Source organism: Blennius ocellaris, assembly GCF_963422515.1.
Source record: "Blennius ocellaris genome assembly, chromosome: 21".
NCBI lineage: Eukaryota > Metazoa > Chordata > Actinopteri > Blenniiformes > Blenniidae > Blennius > Blennius ocellaris.
In genome coordinates, this window is record NC_137670.1 from 2,916,632 (window position 1) to 2,937,763 (window position 21,132).

General features: G+C 42.0%; 1 protein-coding gene across 1 annotated transcript in view; it reads right to left on the minus strand.

Annotated features, from left to right (window-relative positions):
- tbkbp1 (TBK1 binding protein 1) overlaps window positions 1-21,132 on the minus strand; it is a gene marked incomplete at both ends in the record, with an annotated part of 32,786 nt that overhangs the window by 8,429 nt on the left and 3,225 nt on the right. The window contains 5 exons of the mRNA XM_080517395.1: window positions 7,545-7,606; window positions 8,015-8,217; window positions 12,087-12,234; window positions 14,627-14,731; window positions 18,843-18,968. Coding sequence (XP_080373521.1) covers window positions 7,545-7,606; window positions 8,015-8,217; window positions 12,087-12,234; window positions 14,627-14,731; window positions 18,843-18,968 — 644 coding nt within the window. The remainder of the gene's footprint in view (window positions 1-7,544; window positions 7,607-8,014; window positions 8,218-12,086; window positions 12,235-14,626; window positions 14,732-18,842; window positions 18,969-21,132) is intronic.

The window sequence follows — 21,132 nt, forward strand, 5'->3', positions numbered from 1 at the left end:
GGGGATAAAGAGTGATTTGAGGGTTTTGTTTACCACAACAGAAACAACTTCAGCACTTAGTCACTGCCAGTGACGACTGCGCTTCAATCTGATAAGACATCGCTTATCGCGATTTAGGATAAATTCTCCTGTCTTAAAGTAAACCTGACTCATTGCAGCACTGACAGGCTTTGATACCCAAGACATGAAACCTTGAAGTCTAACAAGAAATCGAGGAAGATTATCTGCCGAGTTTAATTTGACAGTCAAGAAGAAACGGAGGCGAATAATACACGACTTTCACAGTCTTTAGATGAAGACGTCCTATGAGCCGTATCTGCACTTCACACTGATTTTTATTTTATTTTTTTTAAATGGTCAAATCTGATGCCTAAAACACTTGAAGCAGCCAGGATAGCTGCAATTGCTAAAAATTGCTAAAATAGCTGAAACTAAAATAAAGAAAAAGGAAACCAAAATTATTAAAATTCCTAGTATAGGTTTATTTTCCAGCAAAAGAAAAGAAAAGGTGAAAAAATTGCTAATATGGCTAAAACTGCTCGAACTGTTAGGAAATGCACGGCGGCTATAAATAGTTAAATAGCTGAAGAAGTCAAAAATGCACAAAATGACAAAAGCAGGAAGAAAAGCTTTAAAAATGGCTACAAAAGGTAAAAAAAAAAAATTATAAAGTATTTCTAAATTGTAGCTTCACTTCATGAATGTAACCTGCAAAATTTCTTATTTCTTTATTTCAGATTATTAACAAGTTTTGGCTCTAGACCCATTTTAATTGGTGGAAAATTACGAAAACGGCTCTTTTGGTCATAAAGGTTGCTGAACACTGTTCTTACTTGTTTTGTAATTGTACAACCTGCATCTTTGTCTTTAGCCCCATGTGGGAATCACATGAAGAGTGAATACAAGCTGAATATATTTTACTTATATATATTTTACATGGTGTCACACTCCCTGGGGGGGCAGGAGGACACTCTGGGGGTCAGGCCTTGTCCCAGGACTTTCTTTCCTTGTGAGTTTTCATGTTATTAATGGTTAATACGGAAAAAAAACAACAACTGGCTGATTGAGTTTAGTATATAGGTATATAAGGAATAGTCACAACAGACAACTTGGAAATATGTTGTGTTTTTACACAACATATGACAATTATTTTTAATTAATTATCTCAATTTAAAATATATTTACTCAATACTTTTGTGTAAATTTGCTCTCCTGCAAAAAAAAAATTCTAACAAGAGGACTCAAAATCTGCTTATTTGTAGTTGAAGTTGTTATTCCCCTAAATTAAATGCAATTTCTCACATGACAGCACGTCCATCCAGCAGCCGTGGTCAGAGAAAAGAATTAAAAAACTTAAGGCGGCACACATAAACTGACTGCTGTGTGAAAAGAGGACGTTAAGTCGAGCACAAGCACCCGATTCCTGCCAGACGCAGATCTGATAAACTGCCTCCGATAACCAACTGATGAGAATTTGACTCAGCTCATCCCTGAACACAGATCGTGGCAGATAAGAGAAAATGCAAACAACACTTCTGCAGATCCTGGAGTTGATCTTTGCTGCACAAACAGGAATAGAAACGAGAATCTACAGTAAAACGTCAGAGCGGAAAGGAGAGAAGCTCTGAATACATATTTTATTAAAAAAAAAAAAAAAAAAAGGAAATTAAGTACACTAAACACTTTCTCACTTTCTCTAAAACCTCCCAGGATTTACAGACTCCGGCAGATGAAAATCTAATCCAATTAAATAAGTGTTTTACATAAAATAAAAGTGGTTTTTTTTTTAGTTTATTTTTAATGTAAAAAAAAAATACTCTTGGTTCCTCACATATTCATTTCTAATTTAATAAAATAAAGTTAAATTAAATTGAAATAAAATGTAATGAAATCGAAATAAAATTAAATGAAATTTAAATAAAATAAAAATAAAATTTTAATAAAATTCAATGAAATTGAAATAAAATAAAATAAAATTGAATTAAAATTGAAATAAAATAAAATAAAATTGAAATAAAATTAAATAAGATTGAAATAAAATTAAATAAAATTGAAATAAAATTGAAATAAAATTGAAATAAAATAAAATTAAAAATATTTTTAAATTGAATTAAGGGCCTGTAAGTTCCTCACACACCAGAAGGGCCTGCTCCAAAATGAAATGGAATGAATACAAATTTTAAATCTATTCTAACACGCAGAGGAGTAAATGTGTGTTGGTAAGATGTGCAGAATGAACACACCTATATAAAGGCAGTTTGGAGTTTGGTTTCAGGGAAGCCCACCGTGTGAGGTGAACTGGAAATAAGTGACTGAGCGTCTCTCACTGGCCCACTTCATTTTCCAGCAACGTGACTCACCCCGAGTGGGGGCACTAAAACTAAACGTCGGCAACCTTGGAAACACAAAACAACCCATGGCTGTGGCTGAAAATCTCCCGTGATCAATAATAATAATAATGGAATCGGCGGTTTCCGTCGAGTGTACTCACAAGTCACGTTGGTGGAGTGTGTCTCTTTCTTCATTCGCTCTCAGCTCGACTCTTTAGTGTCGAATGCGTTCTGGACCAAAGTTCTTTACGGTTTTGTCTCAAGGTGATTCCTCCTTTTCACACTTTGTGCGCTCTCGCTTTTCAGCGTCACAAACGGAATGCAACACCTTCTCATTCATGGTGCCATGTGTGAACACGTGCAGTGGAGCGCACACACCGGCACAGACCATAACAGACCATAACAGACCAGAAGAGACCAGCATAGTCCGATCGTTTCATTCAGTCACAAAATCTGACAGACCACGTCCACCCTATACTTTTCTGGTGGATTTCTGATTTCTCCACAGATAAGCGGTAATTCCCGTCTCACAACCAATGCCGGAGCCGATAACTGACAACATCTGGAGTCGTTTCTAAACACACCGGAGGGGAACGAAAGGCCCGGATGTTGGTTGGACGCGTTGAAACTGCGAGCCTCTTTACCCTCTCGGTACTTCGGCTGAATATCTATAGTGAAATGGCGTCGTCTTTCTCAGAAACACGAAGAAAAAAAAAAAGTGGCGGCGCCATGTTTGTTTGAGGCGGTGCCTCAAAATGACACAATGGTCGGGACGATAGCGGGCGGCAGAGTCACAGGGCAAACAAACGGACTGAAAATGAGCGAGATCAAGGCAACGGTGGCCGTTTATTGTTGGATCTAGTTCAGGGGTGTCAAACATGCGGCCCGGGGGCCAGAACCGGCCCACCAGACGATCTAATCCGGCCCGCCGTGTGATTTTTGAAGTGTGAAGTATAAAAATGAAAACTGACAGAGGCTGATCTAAAAACACTAGATCGGCAAAAATGACATTCAAAACCGCCCTTGGTCAGAATTTGACCCCCGACATTAATGCATCTGTGGAGGTCACATGACGCAACGCCTTTCACAATAAAACAACGAGTCCAACTTATGTGAAATGATACTTTAGACACGTAAACTCAAAACAATTTCCAGATGATGACAAATAGTTTTAATCCCGAATACGATATCCAGATACAGGTGACTGAGGGTTTTTTTTTTTGCAAATAAAAAATCTGATTACCATTAATATGTATATTTCAGAATAGACTGGCAAATTCTTGCAGATACAAAAGAATCAAAAGAAGGAAACACTTTGACATTTGTCCATATCTGCAGTTTAACATGTTATATTTGACTTGTTGGGCCTCCAGAGGTCAGATCAGGTTGGATGTGGCCCCTCAACTAAAATGAGTTTGACGCCCCTGATCTAGTTAGAAAATATTCATTATCGGACTTGATTGTGTGATGTCATCACCCCCCCCCCCGCAATTATTATTTCTATTTGAACCATTAGCTATCGTGCATCCCTAGCTTTAATCCGTCTCGTTTCTCTGCTTCTCGTGGAGTTCCCCGATCCGATCCTGCGTGGAACACTCCAGCGTGTGGGAGGGAGGCCGTGGCGTCGACGCAGCGTTGATGAAGGGTTTGCGCGAGGGCATCGATCGCGTACGAGAGCTTCTCAGCCGCATCTGAGTCGATGTGTGGGAGACGAGCGTGGGCCGGGATCCGACCCGTGACCCCGGTCGCACGTTCTAAAGAAAGAGCCGCCACTTCGCCGGGCCGCTGGGGCCCCCCGGCCTTCTCCTTCTCTCTCCGCGGTGATGAAGGCTGTTTGTTTTGAATCTGCCGGAGCGCCGTCGCTCACGTCAAGGACGAGGCCCCGGGGGGGAAGAGAACACACACATCTGGAGTCCTCGCTGTGTTGGGCTTCAGTGCCTTGCTCGTAGACTCTCGGGGGAAGATGTGTGATTCTGCCTCTGCAGACCGAGTCTCCCCAAAGGACGGTGTGACGCTATTTCACCGGTCCGGCTCATTAAAGATGAAATTAGGCTGCATGAGTAAAATGTGTCCGACGCCGACGCTTCAGTCAAACAGAACAAAGTCATTTAATTCATTTCAGGATTTATTCAGAATCTGCCTGTAGAATTCTTTAGAAGTGTGAAAAAGTTGAGTGTTTTCTACCTTTTTTCTCAACTCGACTCCAACTTTTCACAGTTTGAAGAGAAACGGGGGTGTTTCGGAATCTCGCCTCTGGTTCGACCAACTCCCGATTATCAACTGACCCCCGGTGCAGCTTGTGTTTTGACAGAGGGCGATCAAACTGACTGTGTATTCGGTGCAGGGGACAGGTGTCAAACAGCTCCTGACATGAGGTGCTGTCTGTTCACACTCTGCGGTCCGCGCGCTGTCAAGCTTCTGCTTTGTGCATCAGACTCTTGAGCGCAACACTGCGAGGTGTCAAACCACTCTTTCTCCTCCGGCCTCAGTGACACTGCAGCTTGAGACGTACAGGCGCTCGCACCAGCCAGCTTCTGCCAGCTTCTGCCAACCTCCGAGCAACGTCACGGACCCCAAAAACGAAAATGGAAAAAAAAGAAGAAAAAAAAAGAAGCATTTTCACTCAAATGTGTAAATGAGACCTCATATGACTTTGTTCCGATCAAGCGTTTCACACTGCAAATGTAACGCATTTACATTTAATCCAGTACGACCCAGCGGAGGACTCTCCGGCCCAGTTCTGCAGAGCCGACCTCCAGGCAACAAGGTCCAGGAGCAGGTTTTAATGGATGAGAGACGAGAATAAAAAGACAAGCCGCTCCACCAACGTCAGCTCAGCTGCCCTGGTTAAAATGTCACAGGAGGCTTTGGTAGCTAATGGAAGGTAAAAACTAACGTCTCTGTGCCATTAGAGGGTAAATTCAAACTCATTCATTCAGGATCTCTTGTGCTTCTTCCAATAATCCCCAGCATTTTTTTTACTTTATCTTTTAAAGAAAAAACAGTTAATGGACAGCAGCTGTTGTCTTGAGTGTGAGACTGCCGCCGATTATGGGGTTAAAGGTGATTTGCTTAAAACTCTCCACAGCACATGTTAAAATCTCCACCGTCAATCTGTGCAGTTTACACTAAATGGGCCCAATTACAAGAAGCAGCAGCAGGAAAAGAGAAAGTACAGGCGCTTCAGTGGGAGTCATATTGGTGAGTAAAACCAAGAGGCGACCAAGGTCTAGAACACACACACACATAGACAGACACACACACACACATACACACACACACAAACTCAGCTCTTCTTGCCACCATTTACTTTCATTCGCCTCCATCGAAACACTCGTGGGGTTTCACTGTGTGGGAGTCAGTCAAACAACCTGCTGAGTTTTTTGTTGTTTTTTTGTTTTTTTTTCTTCTTCTTCTACCTGTGACACCTTGTAAACACACACCGCCTGGGGGCAATTTGACAAGGGTGGAAAAATAAGCCACTTTGCTTCCTCTCGGCTTCAAGACGCGTCGTCGTCTCTCTCCGTCTGTGGGAAGCGAGCGGGGAAATGGAGCAGCTTCCATGATCCAGCTGCTCTTATTCCCCCGGTTTAAGTAAAACTAGAAGGCTGCGCTGAAAACCTCATTGAAACCTCTCAGAGGAAAAACCCAGAGGAAATGGAGAGAGAGAGAGAGAGAGAGAGAGGTGTCCCTGTGGTAACACTGCCCCCTGCTGCAGCTTCGGAGCTTAATTGAACCGTCTGATTGATTAATTGTCAAAACAAAGTTGTGCTCCTGTGCTTTTTAAAAAAAAAATATATATATAAATTACACTTCCAATATGTGAATTTGATTTACTCTTTTGTTGTGATGGTTGTGTAATTCCACCACCAGGACTTTTTTTTTTTCCCCCTACATGTCATGAATGGTGTTCCGATGATGACAATTATGTAAGATCCTGCTAATGGTGACAGGATAGGAGAGAAAAGAAAGTCTATTCAGCTGAATCACATCTCATTGCACAGGCAGGGAATTAAACCTGATCACATCACATCCAAACAATGACGCTCTTTCACTCATTTATAAAGGAAAATTGAAGTGGGTTAACCAGCGATGGAGACTCTTCCCCTTTCTAACGAGACCCCCGGAGAGCGTCCTGAGCTCCTCGCAGCAGGAAAGCAAAGGAAACAGATGAGAGAGACGTTTCTCCGCTCGCTCTCGTCGTCAAGACTCGTCCTTTCATTCGCCGTCGTCTGATCGCTGCCCTCCGACCAGCATTTCTCCCTCCTGGCAGAAACGTTGATGTGTTGCAGCTTCTGCCGGGTTTTTTTTTTTATCGTGGGATGAAACGTGCGTCTCCTGCATGACGGTTAAAGTTTCTCCGCCGGCAGCCCAAACTAAAAACATGTCGAATAAATGCATTTTATAATCTCACTTAATGGGGAACAGTTACACGGCAACATTTCAAGTGGAAACGCATCGTTTTTGTTGCATTTTCATTTCGGGGAAGTTTTGCAGAAATTATGTAGTTAGCATGCCAGGCCACTAGTTGGTGCCACAAACACGTGAAGCAGAGAACAATACGGTCTAATCATTAAAAATTGAGAGTACACAGACATTCATTTGGACCGACGACCAGGTTGTTCTTACTGAGCATGTGCACGACAACTAAGTTGCTATGGAAGAGTTGCATTTTTCTCCCTTTCCATGAGACAGAGTTGGAGTGTTTTTGAAAAGTTCCGCCTTTCTTGCGTGACTCTGAGCTCCGTTGTCGTGTAAATTGACGCGTAAAAAGCAACAACTTCACTTGTAAACGGAGCCTGAGTGACTCTGTGGCGTCTCGCACGTTACGAGGGAAAAGTAAGCGACCGACACGAAACCCACACTTGTTGAAGCGCTTTCACGCTTTTATGTTGAAGTGAATTAAGTTTGCACAACCGACACACCCGAAACATCCCGCTTGTTTACGTGATACACATTTCGTGTTTTATCTTCTTCAATAAGAATCAAATCTTCTAATGAAATTAATGTTGTTTTTAAAGGTATCTGCTGCTTCCTCCGCCCGATCACGTTTTGCTGTCCCACCATGAAAAGGGCTTGGTTGGTGGAGCGGTCGACTCCCAATCGGAAGGTGGCAGAGTGACGGTGCCTAGACTCTCCACCTTTGATTTTGCCCTCCCTCCCTCCCTCCTTCCCTCCCTCCTTCCCTCCCGGCGGTCGGCGGTGGTCACTTACTGCTCGTCTCCCACCTTCTTTATCCACTCCACATCGCACTGCTTGCACGGGGAAGTCATTTCCTGTGGAAGTAGAGCGTGAAATGAGATTAGACGCAGGTTCTGGTGCAATACGAGACAGAATCTGACACCCAGAGTCTACGAAGACAACAGGGGAAAAGGTGCATTGAGAAATGTCCGCCGAGTATCGTGTGCTTATGTCGTCATTGCTCTCTGTGTGTTTGCGACTAAAAACAGTGTGATTGATGAATGACTATCACATAAATCAATCTGCGAAGGTAATCCGTGGCTTTGACGAGGAGCTTTTCCTCCTTTCTGAACATTTGAGGCAGATCTTCAAGGTCAGGCCGGAGGTTGTGGGGCGAGACGCCTCTCTAAGCCGGTCCGGCCTCCCCAGGGTGAGTAAAACAAGCACACACACACACACACACACACACACACACACACACACACACACACACACACACTGACCCTCTCCCTCTGGCTGTTCTGCAGCTGCCTCATCTCCTCCTTCAGCCTCTCGCACTCGCCCTTCAGCTCCTCCTCGCGCTGGCAGGCCCCCTGGGCCTCGTGCCGGGCGCCCTCCAGCTCCGCCTCCAGCCGCTGCAGCTTCAGGTCCGACAGGGCGTCCAGGCTGCGGGAGCTCTGCAGGGTCAGGGCCGGGCAGTCCAGCACTGGGGGGGGGGGGGGGGAAACCGCAGAGAAGGGAGAGTCAGTGTTTCTCCCCGTTTGACTCTCCGGAGCTTTTCACACCGGAGATGAGCGCCGGAGAATAAAAGACTCGGCTATTCCAAGGGCAGCGTCTTTCAGCCTGTACCTAGGTGATGTGATGTGATGTGTGTGGGCACGCCGGTGATTCAGCTCCGCTCACACAGACGCCGTCTTCAGCGAGAAGACACTAACAAACGGCAGCAGCATCGCTTTGCCTCAACCGTGGAGCTGCAACTGGGAAGCATTGCGGCCAAGCCACCACAAATTACACAATCCCCGCAGCGATAAAACAATATACACAAAAGGCCTTGTTAGGAAAATAAACAGAATTACACATCTTTGTTCATGGCTCATAAGAAACCTCATAAGAAACCTGTAACAGTGAGTCTCTCTTACTCTTAAACGTCTAAAAGGGACTTTGATAGGGACGCCAGCGGAGGATCTGTGGGAAGGAGGGGATGAAGTCTCTAGAAAAAAAAAGGTTTGACTGAGGAGTCAAGAGAAGCTTCTTTCAGGGTTCGGAGGTGGAAACGACAAGCAGCCGAGGCGAGAAGGAAAAGAGTTCGGAAGCGAGATTGGTCTTAAATATTTTACAAGGTTATGAATATGTGTGGAAGGTGACTCTTTTCATTGACGATGGTGAATTGGGGGGGGGGATTTATGAAGATGATGATTAAATGTGATCTTTCTTCAGTTTAATTGGATGAAGTAACTGGATGAAGGTGTGACGGACAAGTCCACCCAGTAAAGCCTGCAGGTGATGCCTTCACTCACCTCACCTCACTTCCTTGTTTGCAGACAGCCACACCCCAAACATTTTTCATATTCACCGCACACTTGATTAATTCCATTTATTTACAATTGATTTTCTTAGTCTTTCACTGTTTAAATGAAGTGCACACATTTTCACACTGACAGACTATCGTTTGCCACATTTCTGTTGTATTAATTATGTTTTTCTATTTTTGAGTCACTCTGCTGATGGGAGGAGTCGCCTGGCAGTGGCAAAGGCGGGGCAACAGACCAGAGGGGGGGTTTCGTTTAGGTTCAGTAGTTTCCCCATCATTCGTTTGTGTATTGTCATTTGTTTCCCCCTTGTGTCTTAGTTGGTTTCACCCGGTCACTATATAAACCCCCGAGTGGCTCATTTAGGGAGGTCACTTTGTGATGTCAACATCTCAGTTTGTTAGATATTTTGAGTTTGTTTTGTTGACCTCAGTTTCCGTTAAAGAAACCTTCATTTGTCCGTTGTATTTTTGTTGGGTAAATAAAACCCTTTTACAGAGAAACCTGTTTGCCTAACTGCTTGGTCCCTGACAGAAGGACAGAAATGAGGGGGGCCAAGCAGCGATCCCTGAGGGACACCAAACTTCCAGTATGACTTCCCTAAAGCTCTTTCATTGCAATGTCAGCTCTGCCACATGATTTAACCGAACTCCACCCCGGCGTGATCAAACAAAGGAAAATGTCAGGGGAGAACGACGATATATCATTTGCATCAAATTAACTAAAGATAATTAAAAATCCTTTAAGTTTTCGATAAGCTGAACAACTATAGTCACTATTACAGGTTACTGAGCTTTTACGTAAAGACATGTGCAGCCATGGCATTATCTATAGAACAAGGTTTATATAATGAACGCAGATCCAGGTCGGTCATCTCAGTTTTCGGCATTGTGTTTTTCACAGATGAGGCGATTTAAAAATGAAAGTATGTCATCAATATACCGCTATACAGCGTCGCGTTTCAGTGAAAATGTGTCATAAATGCGGGCAGAATGAAATGTGCGACTATAAAAAAAAAAAAAAATATTGAATGTTCTGTTCATCTGTTGCGGAGATTGGCTACGGCTCCACCTACACACACACGTCAACATGCCGACGTCCAGGCTGCGCTATATGGAAGATTTATTTTTAAATATAAATATGACACCCGCCATTTATTTGACGCTTCTTGGAAACCGTCGTACATTTTCTGATGGAGGAGTTTGATCTGCATTGTGACAAGTGGGGATCCAGACCCGTCACAATAGACACGACTTGGTGGCACAGATGGACGCAGGAGGCTGAACAATGCAGATATAATCCTGCAATTTTTTACCGTTTCTGCAGCCAGAGTGGGTGAAATTCAACGTGCTTCTCTTTCTACAGACACTTTAGGAACTGAACGTTCGAGTCGATTCTCTAAAGAGGTCGAGGTTTATCACATCAAATCAAGCTTTATTTATAGAGCACTTTTCATACAATGAAAAATGTAACACAAAGTGCTTGACATAAAATTAAAACAAAAGTAAAAACGCCCAGTAACAACCGTGTGAATTTATGTGTATATTTGTATATTGATGTAAGACATTAGACACTACGTGTATATGTGTTTGTATGTATGTGTGTGTGTGTGTGTGTGTGTGTGTGTGTGTGTATATTTGTGCTGCTTCTGTTTGTTGTCGTTACATAATAAATCCATTTCATTCAAGAAGAGCTGACATCCAGATTATATTGTAGAGCGTCTTCCTCAACTAACATCCAGATTATAGAGCATCTTCTTCCACTGAACTCTAGATTATACATCTTCTTCCTCTAATACCCAGATTGTAGAGCATCTTCCTCCTCTAATATCCAGATTATAGAGCATCTTCCTCCTCTAACATTCAGATTATAGAGCATTTTCCCCTGAAGTGAAAAGCAAATACAAGAGAAGAAACAAAAGTTTTGCTGCAGAATGTGATGAATGTTGTCGACCAGACGAAGCACAAAAGTCCGACAACAAAGCGGAGAAAGACGGAATCTGAACATCAAGATGATGAATTTCGCGAGTTGCTGATGAAGCCGTTGAATGAAAGCCCGACTTCACACCTCACTTGTATTCCAAACAGTTTGTTACTGATGAAATGATTCATCTGGTTACTAACTTGTTCAGTTTTCCAAAAAAAAAAATCCCAATAAAAACAAGTGAATCTGACAGCTGAGCTGACAGCTCAGATAAAGTGTCACAGCAACGCTACCATAACAGCTAAGTGCACGTTGGGACACGTGAGTAACTTCATTAATGCAAAAGTACCTAGTTACTTGTTTTTCACATTGACTATTCAGTAACTAAATTACTTTTTAATGAAATATCATATCGGTTTGACCACAATTGAGTTAAAAACATTAACCTCTCACTCATCTCTCCTCCTCACTGGTGTTCCTCAAGGCTTTGTTTTCGGTCCCCTGCTTTTCCTCCCATTTTACTATAAAAATTTTAAATATAATCATTAGATTAAAAATGTTTCTTTTCATTTGCCCAGTCATTATTGTAAAAAGGAATCTGTTCCTAAAAATGTACCAGGTGAAATTAAGGTAATGTATGCATGTGTGTATTATTAAAATAATAATAATAATAATAATAATAATTGGTAGTATTGACTAAATTATAGTAACATAATAATAATTAAAACAATTATTATCTTATAATAAAAATAATAAGTAGTAGTTTGAGTAGTATTGACTAAATTATAGCAACATAACAATAATAAAAAAAATCACTATTATTTTATCATAAAAATAATAAGTAGTTATAGTTTTAGTAGTATTGACTACATTAAAGTCATATAATAAAATTATATTTTTATTATAATAAAAACAACAATAATAGTTATTATTATTATGTCACTTTAGTCAATACTACTCCGACTAATTATTATTATTATGATGATGATGAACCAATTTTGAATGTCCTGCCGAGCTGTAAACACAATGACGTCTTCTGAATGTCTTGTTGCACCAGCACTTGACTGCATCATGCGTCAACACCAATGACCAATGACCAGGAGGCGTCCTTCACGTCACTCACTGTGTGCGTCTGGGCCGGCGTGCAGCTGCAGGTACTGCATGTCTTTGCTGTGCAGCTGCATGTTGAGTTTCTGCAGCGAGCTGTCCCGCTGCCTCAGAGCCGACTCCAGGTTCAGGATTCGCTCCACGTGCTTCTCCACCAGGGTGGTCTGCAACCCACACAGGCATTCACAACGTTTAACAATAGATATAAAAATGAAAAACAAAATTAAAAGGGAGAACCACAACTTGAAAGAGTCCAGTCAGTTGAACAAAGCAATAGAAATAAACCATCATCAGGCCTTGTGTCGCACACATTTTCAGTATATGTGCATTTTTGTCTGTGCACATCGATATCTGAGGAGTTATTTCTTCTCCTGCTGCACCGATTCAACATTTTCGTGACTCAAAACCTCGCAACAGAGGCTCCAATTCGGCCAAACCACCCAGAAAATGGTAAAAAATTTCAAAGAACACATTGATTTTTTCAGACTATTTTTAAGGGTAGCGACACAGCACAACACTGTTGCCCCCTCATTGCAATCCAAAAAGCTGCAAAGCCACAGGAATTTGTTAAAAAAAAACACCCATTTTGACATTTTGCACCAAAAGGATTAAAAAATAATTGGCTTTATGTTGAGATTGGAGTCCTTGTACATAGTAATTTTTTGGTTTTGCAGAAATATAGACAACTCCACCACATATAATGTGGAATAAAACAGGGAAAACTTTAAATTTAAAGGTTAATAGTGGCACTATTTTACTGGTCTGGCCCACCTGATGAAACTGGGCCATATTAACTGCTGAGCTCGGCAGAACTGACAGACTTCACTCTCAATGAGAAGGTTTATTATCACTGAGGGCCGACGGTGAGAGGGGACACGCTTTCAAAACTGCCAGTAAAACATTAAGAAAAGGAGTTCATGAAGCAAAAAAAAAAAAAAAAAAAAAAAGGAATAATTATCTCATCAAAACCTTTTCATTAATAGTTTTTTTTTTTTTGGTTCCAAGATGGGTAAAACCGAAAAAAGCTTTTTTTTTTTGCATCAGAGGAGAACTTTTAATGAACACCTTTCAGGATTGCAGGATTAATGAAACCGGCTTTACTCTGAAAAGCTAATTAGGCTCCTTTGAAATGAAAAGTGCAGTGGAATCCGTCTGTAATGAGTCCGTGTGCTCGACAAACGCTTTGAAAGGTTAGAACACAAAGTTCTAGCTGAGATAAGTTCGAGTGAAAACGTATTGTTTTTGCGTGCTCGTTTCAGAAAAGTATTGCATTTACACAGCAACGGCAGAGTTTGCAATATCCATTGATAAATAGTAAAATCATCTTTATTAGGAAGCGCCAAAGTGTTTTTAATACAACGAGGGAGCTCATTTGTCCTATTAACTCATTAAACCGTTAAAACGATATAGGAAACTTCATTTTTGGCCGTTATCTTAAAACTTGCATGACCTTCACTGTATAGATTTGGTTATTTAGTTTCTCCTCTGTTCACTTTCCACTGCAAGTTGGGATTGATTCCGTGTCTCACAATCCTAAACTAGATAAGGAGGAGGGCAGGAAGGAATGAGGTCTCGAAAAAAAGCAGAAAGTTTGCGATAAGAGGAGCCGATAATAAACTTCGGTGTTGTTTCCAGTGACGTATTGAGACTCGGCTGAGAGGCAGGCGGCTCTTTTAAATCGTCGCACTGCTACGGAGCCCCCGAAGGGACATGGAGGGGGGGAAAAAAAAGAAGAAGAGGAAAAAAAAAAATCTCAGGATCTCGCAATAACTTTTGCGAGATCTCGCAAAACTATATGCTATATGCTATATGCGCATTGTGTATGTGATCGACTAAGTTTGTCCTTTCAGAGACACCGTACAGAGTTTTATTGAGTTTTATTTTGAAATCGGCCTAAAATATAAAGACATTCAAGCAGTGTTTAGTGAAAGGACATGCTTCTTCGAGATCTCGCAAAAGTTATTGTGCGATTCCGAGAAAGTTTTGCGAGATCTCGAGAAAGTTTTGCAAAATCCCGAGATAGTTTTGCGAGATCGTGAGAAAGTTTTGCGAGATCCCGAGATTGTTTTGCGAGATCCCGAGCTAGTTTTGCGAGATCGCGAGATAGTTTTGCGAGATCCCGAGCTAGTTTTGCGAGATCGCGAGATAGTTTTGCGAGATCCCGAGCTAGTTTTGCGAGATCGCGAGATAGTTTTGCAAGATCGCGAGATAGTTTTGCGAGATCCCGAGATAGTTTTGCGAGATCCCAAGCTAGTTTTGCGAGATCGCGAGATAGTTTTGCGAGATCGCGAGATAGTTTTGCGAGATCCCGAGAGAGTTTTGCGAGATCCCGAGAGAGTTTTGCGAGATCCCGAGCTAGTTTTGCGAGATCCCGAGATAGTTTTGCGAGATCCCGAGATAGCTTTGCGAGATCCCGAGATAGTTTTGCGAGATCCCGAGAAAGTTTTGCGAGATCCCGAGACAGTTTTGCGAGATCCCGAGAAAGTTTTGCGAGATCCGAAATGGACCGTCGGAGGAAAGTGAAGTTGGGGGAAAAAAACCAGCCGACTGACTGACCATCTTGTCCAGATCCCTCTGCATGTTGCTCTTCTCCATGTGGATCTTCTCGTAGGCCTGGATCACATCCTCCAGCTGCTCCTCGCGCTCCTTCCGCTTCTGGAGCTGAAATAAACAAAAAAGGAAACTTACTTTACTACATTCCGTTATGTTTTTTTTTTTAAAGAAACTATACTGATTCAAACCTGTTTAGAGACTGCTGGAAGCTATTTAGCCTGTTACTGCGCATGCGCAACTCTCCCCCTCCCTTCCCCTTCCATCCCTTGTAAACAAACATGGCGGCCCGGCGGTGGTACGACGCGCGGTCAGTATTCTAGTTTTACCGTCCATATCAGTAGTTTTATAGTTGAGACTCACCACTGACATCATCCGATGCGTCATCAGTCCATGCACGTGTTCTTCTCTGCACACGTCTGTGTGGTTTCATTACAAAATCAAGCGACAGCGCCCTCCCATGGCCCGGCAGACTAACTACATCCTAATCCCTGTGTCCGCTGCTGCAGTGGAAACACTCCTTTATTTTTTTTTTAACAGAATAGGTGTTGTCAAGTGAAACATTGTCGTGTAAACAGGGCCTAAGGTTTGAGGCCTTGGTATGTGAAAATATAATTCTAAAACTTCCACTTACAGATAGGTGGCGCTATAACTGAATGAACGTTGGTGTATTTATATGTATTCGTGGCAGCGCAGTGATCCAGTGAAGATTCAGGCAGGTTGTGACGAACCATCAGATCATCTGTCTTTAATAAATGTAAAGTTATAATAAATCACAACGCAATTTAAAAGCGAATAAAAAAGCATTTCGTTCCCGTTTGTGAGCTGCAACATTTCCCATACCTCTGTTTATATCACCGGCCCCTTTTTAGCTTTTGAAATCTGATCCAAACGAGTTACGCGTATCTCCTCTTGCTATAACTGGAATATTATCGCTGCATTAATACACTAATGAGCATTGAATGTATGCATAGAGAAACAAGTTATTATTCCTACTTTTTAATTCATGTCGGATTCAAACAAAGTGACGCTGTACATTGTCGGATGTATAAATAATTGTCACTGATTATTTAGCACAACAAACCGATTCCATCTCCGGTTTCTGCAGCCGAGCACAAATGTAAAAGGCGATAATGAGAATGTCTTAAGGTTTTTTTAATTTTATTTTGGGGAGCGTTGCCTGTGTGAGCCGAGTGCAGAGAGCAGAGTCCTCCTCCGTCACGACGCCGGTTTTTCCTGCAGGCCATGTGTTACCATAGACACGCGGCGGCCGCGTCGCTTTGTCCTCTCGTTTATCCTCTCGTTTATCCCGCTGCCTTCCCCAGCTGCTCCCCCCTCTCACTCTCTATTGAAGTCTGAAGTGACCGGACTCCTCAATCAGAAGCTCTCCGCTCCCCACGTCTTCTTCGTTTCACTCGATTTGCCGCATGTCGCCGTCGAAACCCCCCCGCCGACTGACTCTCAGCCTCTCATCACAGGACTTCCTCTCCAGAGACTGTGTCGTATTTGAAATCATGACTGCTCCCTTCTTTTCCATGCACATGCTGAGGTGTGAGGATTTCCGTGTCCTACATTTCCCGGGTTACACAACAGCTTAAGAGACACATTTGATGACTCTCACAATGGAACTTTTTGTCCTTTTTTATTTTTTTTCCTCTCCTGTCAGGAAGTTTGAAAACTTCCAATGAAGGAGAAAAAAAAAAAGTGCTGATATTTTGTGTTTCTCAGTGGGGGGGGGGGGGCAGTGAAGTTAACAGATCTGAGCATGCTCAGTTCACGCTTTCATGCACGTGAACATCCTGAAATGGAAACTGTCGGTTTATGAGACGTTTCGGAGACCTGAAGACTTTATAAAGCTGCATTTTCAATGAACGGGACAGAAACTGACCAAAAAGAAGAGAAATACATTAAGTTTCCATTTTGAAACGAACAAAAAGGCACTCACACAGAATTCTGTATGTTTTTAAGTTGGTTTTTTTCCTCTTGTGATAAAAGATGAAAATCGGCAATGATTTCAAAAGGAAGTCAACGTAACAACAATCCAACTTGGTTGTTTATCCACTAGAATGTGTCCCATTGTTCATGTTTAATGTTCATTGTTCTCCACTACATGTATCCGTGGTTTCATAACAAACAACAGCACCCACTAGTGGCCAAACATTGCAAACTACATAGTTTTCAAAATGTTGCCCTGAAAATGTGAAACTTTTCCGAAGCGAAAAGCAAAAGCGACGTGTTTTCACTTCAAGCGTTGCATAAACGAGCCTTAATCTATAAAGACTCACGAAGAAGTTTCATAATTCCCTCGTTGAAGTCAAGAGGTGATGTTAACGTCTCCGTCGGACCATAATTTTGTCTTTACGACGAAGCACGAAACTTTCTCCGTACATATAATAACAGTCATATTTCATCCGCTGTGACCTTTGAAGACCTCCCCTGGCAGACAGAATGCCACGTCTCTTAGCCTCTGCTTGATAATTGGCGGTGGCTACTTTACTGGAAACAAATTGTTTGTTGTGTGTTCGAGGTCGTTTTCCCCGACGGAGCTCACCCGGTGAACCGCCGCACAATCCATCACGCTGGAAATCCCAGTGTCGGTCGCCCCCCCCCCCCCCGTGACCTTGTGTCCCGCTCTAATCGCACCCCGCTGCTCCGTATAAAACCTTTTCCTTCCTTTGGTCTGACTCCCCGCCTTCATGCCTCCTCGTCCCGCCGCCGCCTCGCCGCGGCCTTCTGCTGTCAGTCGTTTCTCTCTGGTATTTCCCGGCGCTCTCGTCCGGTGGGACACAGCAGAGAGTTACAGGGGGAGGGAGCGAGGGAGGGAGGGAGGGAGAGGCACTCTGCTGTTCTGCTCTGGTTCTCCAGATGCTTCAGGCGTGAAGCGACGCTCGTATTTGATGCGAAAACAATTCGGTCTTTGCAGAACGAAGCCTGAGAGCAGCGGCGACTGTTAACTAAACGACGGCGACGTCCCGGGAGAACGTGGACGGGGAGTCATGACGTGACGTTGTCCTCACTGTCCCTCTCCTGAACATGTACACTACTGCTAGTTACCACAACTACTAGTTCCGACAACCGTGGGACGCATGACCAGTAGCAGCGTTTCAGAAAAGTTGCGCCTTGGGAGACGTTTTCAAAAAGTTTCATTTTCTGAGGCTCCGACCACCATTGTGGTGAAAACGAGAGTCTGGGTTAGTAATAATAACTAGATGCTAGATTAGTTATAACAACTAGAGGCTAGTTTAGTTATAACAACTAAAGCCTAGGTTAGTTAAAACAACTAGAGGCTAGGTGAGTTATAATAACTAGAGGCTTGGTTATTTATACTAACTAGTGTCTATGTTAGTTATAACAACAAGAGCCTTGGTTAGTTATAACAATAGTCTAAGTAAGTTATGACAACTAGAGTCTAGGTTAGTTATAACATCTAGAGTCTAGGTTAGTTATAATAACTAGTGTCTGTTAGTTATAACAATAGTCTAAGTAAGTTATGACAACTAGAGTCTAGGTTAGTTATAACATCTAGAGTCTAGGTTAGTTATGACAACTAGAGTCTAGGTTAGTTATAATAACTAGTGTCTATGTTAGTTACAACAACTAGAATCTCAGTTATAACAATAGTCGAGGTAAGTTATGACAACTAGAGTCTAGGTTAGCTGTAATAACTAGAGTCAAGGTTAGTTATAACAACTAGATTCTAGGTTAGTTATAACAATAGCCGGGGTTAGTTATAACAACAGTCTAGGTTAGTTACAACAAGGGTCTGGGTTCGTTATAACAACTAGAGTGTAGGTTAGTTATTACAAGAGTCTATGTTAGTTATAACAATGAGACTCTAGGTTAGTTATAACAGTTTTTAGTGTTGGTTAAAAAAGCCACAGGTCGGTGTGGTTTCAGAGCTCCACGTCTGAGATCTGGTCGGGATAAACACGTTCACACGTCTTCCTGCTCATCTGCGTGACGCTTTAATCGTATTTATTTGGTAAAATAAGCTCTGAGATACATAAATAAATGTAAATAAAAACTGTGCCTGGATCTTCTGGGTCGAGGGAAAAAAACAACAACAAAACAAACCAAACTGCATCTGAGTGGGATTTGATGTAAACACTGAGTAGAGTCCTTGCCAGGATTCATTCTAATTACTAAGCCTCTCAGAAACAGAGCAGCAACATGAAACACGCAACTTGTCCCGGCGGCGGCGGCGGCGGCGGCGGCGTCTCACCTCGTGGGTCAGGACGTTGACCCTCTGCTGCAGCGTGCCGTTCTCCGACTGCAGCAGCGCCGTATCTTTGCTCTCGAAGGAACAGTAGGAGTTGGTGTCCTCCCCGAACTCGTTGATCATGGGGAACTGGGGGGTTAACAGGATGCGACAGACAGTCAGTGGAGGCGACGGAAACTAAAAACAATCGGCAAAATCCACGTTTATTGCCTCAACTCCATTTTCTTTCTGCAGTTTTTTTTTTTTGCCCCCCTGATTTCACGCTGGCGTTATTAAACATTGATCAAACACGAGCTGCAGCTTCTCTTCGACCCAGAAATCACTGAGAGGCTTTGATTAATGTCACGGGTCTGTTTGTCTATTCATGTAAATATCTTTTACTGGATTTTAAATCCTCTGGTTTACATGTCCGTTCATCTTGATTTCAAGTCACTGATCACATTGTTTTTCTCTTCTTATTTTACATATTCTATATATACTTAGTGTTGTCATGGGATTCTCTCAACTTCTTTTTGTCGCTTCAACTGTAAATAGTTAAAAATGTACATGTTCTGTCATTTCTCAGAGATTTAGTAGAATTGACATGCTTAGGAAAATACAAGCAAATACAACAATAATCTGAAATACAATATAACATACCAACTCATGGCCTGGAATGCTCACTACATTGTCATCAGTGTGTGTGCTGTTTCTATGGAAACTGACATTGCATTGTAAATGTGAAACAAACAACAAAAAAAATACAGAAACGATCAGTTTTTGCTTGAAACATTGTCGTGTTGTGTCGGGGAATAAAACACGTGGAGGGACGATTTCCAACATACAGACTGCGCCCACAACAGAATATTACACTTTGAATTTGCACTCATAATTCTTATTTGCAGGCTTTTTAAATAGGAATTTAAAAAAAACTGTGACAAGTTATTTGATAATACTTGAATAAATTCAATTTCTTGGAAAAAAACAACAACCCTGTTTTTGACAGGTTTTGTTATTCTCTCTAAATCATGGTTGATTAAAATGTATTTTATTACATTGTTAGATGATTACGTTCAGAAGAGCCAACACTATTACGTTATTGGTTGTTACATATCTTCACAAGTGGTTTTTATGTTTTTTTTTTTTTTATTGAATAATTTAATCTAGTCCATGTGTATCAGTAGCTGCTCTTGAGTATAAATGTCAGTACTTTTATGAGCTCTCCGTGTTCCTAAGATTAAAAAAAAAAATGTTTTTTCTTTTCAGGAACAAGCATTCAATCAGTGAAGCCACGGGAGGCGACAGAACTCTTCCCAATAGACTCACTTCAACTCATTTTCTATCGAGCAATAAAAACATTATCATGAAGGAAATCAGAAGTGAAACAATAAAACAAGTAAAACATGTGAAATATGCAGAGCTATTTGTGTTGCAGGCACATTTATACACTGAAATGATTGATTATGTAATCAGAAGCGGGAATGTTGGGGGGAGCAATGGGCTGTAACCCATTTGCTATTGTTTTACATATGAAATAAGCAATTTGTGGTGCTAAACTCTGCCAGTTAGCCGCTGCAGCAGAAAAAAACCACGGGGCGGTTATATAACCGCACGCCGTTCGACCTAAATGAACACATTTACATTTAGAGTGGAGGCCGTAAACATTGCAGGGCTTCCCACTTTCCGAGGGAGGAGATGTGACGCCTATCTGAGGGGCAAACAACCATCTTCCATTTAGCCGAACGGAACTACCTCTCCACGATAAAAGCTTGCAACACGGAGGGGTGGGGGGGTTCAGCAGCACTGCATTTAGTGAGTCACTCACTTCAACAGGATTTTCTGACAGACGTGCAAAAAAAAAAAAAAAAATGCAAAACATACTATCCAACGTTTTCAAAAAGTAGAATTTTTTTTCTCCCCCTTTTCACAAAGTTGAAGCGTTTTTCCTAATTTGCCGTTTTTTTCCCAAACCGTTTGTGTTTACAGGGCCTCGTCACATAAACCGAACCTGAGTAAATCGGGAACTAAGGCGGAAAAGTGGGTGGAGAAGATGGATGGATGATTATCTTAGACGTTAAGTTTGCCTACTGAATGCAAATATTAGTATTTATATTCTATTGTTGCTACTTCAGTGGTCTCTGCAGACCTACGCTGATGAATCTTTAGAGAATCTGGATGTATAAACATGGGTTCGGGTCAAATAAGTGTGTTTATTTACTTCCCGACTTTAAGAAAAAATCCCAATAATGATAGTTAGAATAACCGAAATAATCAAAATTATTTATCAGAAAGGAACAGCATAAGCCCATATTTT